This window comes from Saccostrea cucullata, unplaced genomic scaffold, assembly GCF_032062105.1.
Source record: "Saccostrea cucullata isolate Sc308-1 unplaced genomic scaffold, CSIRO_AGI_Scuc_v1 ctg586, whole genome shotgun sequence".
NCBI lineage: Eukaryota > Metazoa > Mollusca > Bivalvia > Ostreida > Ostreidae > Saccostrea > Saccostrea cuccullata.
In genome coordinates, this window is record NW_026931374.1 from 360973 (window position 1) to 367085 (window position 6113).

The following is a 6113-nucleotide window of genomic DNA, read 5'->3' on the forward strand; positions in this document are numbered from 1 at the left end:
CGTAGAAGTCTATTTTATTTTTACTGTTGTAGATGGGTCCTAACCAGTCCAGTGGTATGAAGTGGTCCATGCAGTGGTGTCTAACTGTACCACCACAGGCGGCGTTTGTGGCTCCAGCAGGGACCGCCGCAGTAGCCAAGAACAAACAGATCAAGATGTTACTCATGGTAAGTTAAGAGAATGTTTCAGAATGTTATAGAAATGAGTTCCTGTCTGTCCAATGGAACTCTTCATTAATATACTTTTTGAAAGATTATTCTCTTTAATAAACCTGAAATGATTTGATATTGCTTGTTGTATTACTCTAAGTTCTCAAAATATATAAAATCCAGCAAGAGGAGTGACTCACAATTTAAAATTATAACTACTGTAAATCACTTCTTATTCGAGAGAACTTCATTTTCGCGTAATTACGCAAGACAATGTGCTCGCAAAAATTAAATTCTTGCATATAATAGTATTCCTTAAGATTATATAGGGCAAAAACCGAAATTCGTGAAAATTTTGTCTTGCTAATCAAGAGACAATGACTATCTCGCGAAAATAAGGTGTTGTGAAAATTTAGAGATCTTCAGTAATTAAAACTGTAATTGTAATATTTTTAGATCCAGTTCACCCGTATCCAGCCCCCGTCTGGCCAGGAGCCCCAGTCTATCATCGTCCCCCTCCTGTATGACATCAGCGCCAACACCATACAACACATGGACCCCGTCAGGGGGCAGCCCCAGACCCCCGCTTACATGGCCGTGTCACAGCTCCTACAGAACTTCTACCACGCACAGAGTGCTGAGTGTATACTGTACCCCGCGGTACAGCACATCATGACTAATCTTAATCTATAACACAGACATCATACAATGTCACAGCTCCTACAGAACTTCTACCACGCACAGAGTGCAGAGTGTATACTGTACCCCGCGGTACAGCACATCATGACTAATCTTAATCTATAACACATTAAACAATGTCACAGCTCCTACAGAACTTCTACCATGCACAGAGTGCTGAGTGTATACTGTACCCCACAGTACAACAAATTATGACAAATCTGATCGTATAGTGCAGGGCTTTATAAGCCTTACATACATAAAATTTCACAGATTCTAGAAAACTTCTTACTTGCTTAGAGTGCTAAGTGAAGGCTGTTCCCTGCTGTATTAATGAAACAAATCTTATAACAAAGGCACAATGGCTAGTCTTTAATAGCTTCAATTAAAGCTATCGGTTATCCAGGACAACAATGTTATTGTTTTTCTTTAATGTTCCACAGAGTGTACAATAGTCAAGCAATAAAAAGAGTTATGGTTATGTAATCACAGCTGCATTAAATTATCCTGCTTATTTAAAAACACAATTCGTATAGTGCTGCCATAAGGCTATGTAAAGATCTGTATTTTTCTATGGATGTGATTTATAAACTAGTAATCTGTTACGTTTTCGTGAATTAACTGTTAAGCTGTTTTATTTGCAAGGAACATTAAATGTACAAAGCATTTGATCAAAAGTGAAATAAGACTCAGTCTGATAATTTGATAAGACTCTATTTCTCTTATATTTTAATGATAGGATTGAAATTTTTGGAGGATGTGAACTAAAAAATATATGATGATGTACATTAATTGTACTAATTGTTTGAATAAAAAATATACTGATGCTTATAGCTGTCCATTTATTGCTTTACTCATGTTTTATTAAAAAATAAATATGTAAAGTTAAAATTATTTTTTTTAACCATATGGGACTAATTTTCTACCCACAGATTGAACAGAAATTTTGTTTCTGCAGAATAGTGACCCAGTAGGAAAGTAGGTTTATAGTTTACATCCTTGGTGGAATAGCCAGCTTGAGTGAGCTGTAAGGAGTTGGTCCTTACATGGCGAGTTTGAATCCTGCTGTGGGACGTGGAGACTGGTCATTTGAATAAGATCATATAAACAGAGTTCACATGTCGCAGTAGGTGCTGACATGAAAAAGATCCCTCCCTGCTTAATGGTAAAACACAATTGTCAATGTGTTTGAATTAAAAGACTTTTGTAGGTTTATAGTTTTATTGTAAAGTAACAGCAAAAACAATGGTGAATGAAAAGGTTGGCAGGGATGCTCACTCCTCCATGACACCTGATCCCACCCCTGATGTTTCGGAAGTCTGTGTTTGCTCTGCTCTTGTTTTGTATTGTTTTTTGGACCCTGAGATTGAATACTGTTCGTTATTTCCATATCTCGGAGCCAAGATTGTGAAAGCTATTGATACACAACTTTTTATGAGAGGAATCACATATTTGGTCGCAACAAATAGCTAATTGGAGAGTCACTGATATAGTCCGCCCCTCACGAAAGTTCTCTTCCCCATCTCCTTATAGGATACTACAATGTCCTTTATTTATGTGGACAACGGAAAACTTGCACATTCCTTAGTAAATTAGATCGGTGCATCATCCTCAACAGTCTGATAGGAGAGTGTCAAAGTTGGTGAACAACGTATCATAAAAACAAATTGTCCGTTAAGTGAAGACGTTTCCCTTATTATAATCAACCCTGTAGAGTTTGTAAACAAATTCATAATTAAGGATATAAATGGTCGTTGCTCTATATACTACTAATATCAATTATTATTCCATCAATATTACACTGAACAAAATTTATACATCAATAAAGATTATAATTTATTTGCTTATTAAGTTACAATGGCCCTGAGCGCCGAGTATAGGATAACAATTTGCAGCTATCTACCGGAAAGTCTCCATATGAGTGACGAATTCTTCAGACCGACGTTAGGGTCAAGATCTAGTAAATGTCTTTAGACTAACTTTTTGGTGCTAAATCCATTATGACGTCATAATCACTTTCAACTTTCTTTTTCCCGTACTTTACGGCTCTTATAGAATTATGTAGAAAATAAAGTATTTTCAGGGAATTCAATTTGAAATTACATGAAAAAATGTCCCGATACCTATATTAAAATTGACATTATTCTAAAGAAGAGGCCAAGAACATACAAATTACCGTTTTCTGAGAGACTGTAGGCTATCTGGATACATTGTCTTTGATATGGGAAAAAGTCCCATATTCGTGACGGGAATTCTTAATTTTCCATTGAAAATGACAGTTTAAATCATGATTTTTCATCTTGTTTACCTAAAAATTATGCCCCGAAACACCCCATTTGAACAAGCTTAACTTATAAGGCATCATCAAAGGAATTGGCGTCGGTAGTCTAGTGGTTAAGGTGCCGGACTCCAAACCTAAAGGTTGTGAGTTCGAATCCTGGCCACGGCAAGTCGACGTTGTGTCCTTGGGAAAGGCACTTAACACGAATTTCCTCACTCCACCCAAGTGTAAAAGGGGTACCTGGCTATAGACAGTGAAAGATATTGTCAGACTGTTAGTGTTCTAGCGCTGATAATGGCAGCTTGCACTGAGAAAGATTCTGGTTTGTTTAGGTCTGCTGGGGTAATAATGATTGTAAAGCGCTTTGAGTAGCATTTATGCTAGAAAAGCGCTATATAAATCCAATCATTATTATTATTATAATTTATTTCTAAAATTTGAAGAATCTGTTGGCACCTTTTAATTACTAGATCTTGACCTTAAACAATATACAATCAATCAATCAAATTGAGTGCAAATAACAGCTTTTTTAATTACTATTACCATAAGTCTTTGAAATAAACCTTAACTATCAAGACTAGCAGGAAGAAAGAGCTTCTGTTATGCATAAAAAATTGTTACTCACATGATTTCTGCTGTATTTTAAAAACGATGATTTTTTCAAAGTTCTGACACCACATGCATTCATAGAATATTTTTTGTAACCGCTTCATACCATAAATATTATTTTTATCTTGTGAAGCCTTAATTGGTTACAAAAAGTACCCCAAAAATACGTAAAGAGATGGTAACAGGGATGGGGTTATTGAAAAAAGTAATTGTAATTGAATGTAATAATTACATTTTTGGAAATAATTTGTAATTAAACATCTTTCTAATTACTTTAATTCAATTTAATTAATCACTCGGAAAAAATACCATGTAATTTCAATTATACTTTTTCAATTTCAGTCAATTACGGTACGTAATACATATTCATGATGTATTGTTCACTTCTGACTCCCCATTTTGCTGTCTTTTCGTTTATTTATACAACATATCCTCAAACCTTGAATAATACAAAATCTTAAGTTAATGTTTACAAGCAAATAAAGGATTGACTTAAGAATAATAATAATCTAGATTACGCCATTCAACTCTCATTAAAAAAAAAAAACAATTTGTACGTCAAGTGCGGTATTACGACTTAAGAACCCTCTCTACACTACACACTAAAGAGTTTTTATTCTAAGGTATTTTTCTGAAGTTAGAGTGATCTGCCCTTAGATCTAAATTCTAAAAAATTGAAATTTACAATACATCATTTAATTTGTAATTAATTTTAGTAATCTTAACATTTTAAAAAGCCAAGATAAATTAATTGAACATGTTATTTGCATGTATTTTCTCTATTGAAGTAATTAACAGTGATTTCTATTCAGTGATACTGTGTTGTGTTTGAACATTTTTCCCGGGGGTAAATGCCACGCACCATACATTGAAAATTACATAAATAACCTCAATATTAACTCCTTTATACAATATAATTTTCTCAAAGTCAAAAAAAAATTGGCACTTGTGTAGAAGGTCCTTAACAATGGAGATACATGTGTATTATTGCTCATCTATGACAGTTTTTGGGAAAATGAACAGTCTTACTATATAATTGGAAATTTTTTAAAGGATAATTTATTTTGAAATGCAAATATGAATGCAGATGATTAGAGCAGGTTGACCGTGTGAGAAGACAGAGCTTATGAAAATATTTTACATTTCTGGTACTTATCAAAATCATCTGTCCGGTAGATCACGATAGGTTGTATGTACTGGATTGATCCCTGTTCATTATCTTCGCCCAATAAATGTACTTCATAAGAATCCTTACCAACAAAGATAAATAGCAGGTTCCAGCAGATGTTCAACCAAACCTCTTTTTCACTCCTTACTTAGCTATTACATGTAACAACAGTGAAGGAGAAACTTCCAAAGTACTGTGCAACAATATATTCAAGAAATGGTGTGAATCAGATGTGGATACTTAATCACAATATTTTACAAAAATCAACAAATTAAAATCTTATGACTTTTCAGCTTGATCATTTCCCGACGATAAAGTAAAGTCCAGGCATTTTGATATTATTAACAACTGCCACTTTTTTTTTCAATAAAAATGGAGCTCGTAAATTTCCTTACTTGTCATTAGTCATTTGCAAAATTACTTTGTTAAGAACATTCAGCTTGTACACACAAGAACCCTGAAGTTGATAAAAAAGATGCTTGAGTTTCTGATTGACAATATCTAGGTGGTTTTTTAGAGACCAGGGCTTCCAAAAATCTATTGGAATTCCCATGGGTATCAACTGCGTACCGTTATTAGCAGACCTATTTTTATATATATTCATATGAAGCAGAATTTGTACAAAATCTTATGGGTGAAAAGGAAACACTTGCTGTGGCCTTCAACACATCAGTAAGCTATATCGACGATTCTCATTATAATGGATATTTTAATTGAAAAGACGTTAATGGTAATCTAAAAACCAAGGTCTATGATAAACGTGATGACTTTAAATTCTCTATCGTCAACTTCCCTTACTAATGCAGCAATATACATGTACCTTCATCAACTGAATACAGAATTTATATATCTCAGTTGACTCGATAGTCAAGTACTAATGTTCTAAAATGAAAGATTTCTAAAATGCGGTAAATTATTGACAAACAAGTTGATGAAACAAGAATATAAGCAATCTCATTTAAAGTCATGATTTTGAAAGTTCTATGGTCTATACAATGATCTTGTCAGCAAAATCAATTGAATATTGAATCAAATGCTGACTGATGTATTTCATACTAATTGTTAGTCAAATATTTATACACTGAATTGACAACGGATTTTCCCGTTATTTCCCGATCATGACAAGGAGCACAAAGCGTGTTTGACCGGTTGGGAGGGAATGCTCACTCCTCCATGGCACCTGATCCCACCTCTGATGTTTTGGAAGTTCGTGATTGTTCTGCTCATA

The 6113-nt window shown here is 34.2% G+C and overlaps 1 protein-coding gene across 3 annotated transcripts in view; it reads left to right on the top strand.

The window, feature by feature from the left end:
• The window catches only part of LOC134232393 (mediator of RNA polymerase II transcription subunit 14-like), a 29259-nt gene extending 27749 nt beyond the window's left edge, over positions 1-1510 (top strand). For all 3 annotated transcript variants that reach the window (XM_062714342.1, XM_062714346.1, XM_062714345.1), the window contains 2 exons: positions 33-167; positions 606-1510. In XM_062714342.1, coding sequence (XP_062570326.1) covers positions 33-167; positions 606-842 — 372 coding nt within the window. In that variant the 3' untranslated portion in view covers positions 843-1510. The remainder of the gene's footprint in view (positions 1-32; positions 168-605) is intronic.
• Positions 1511-6113: the final 4603 nt, after the last annotated feature.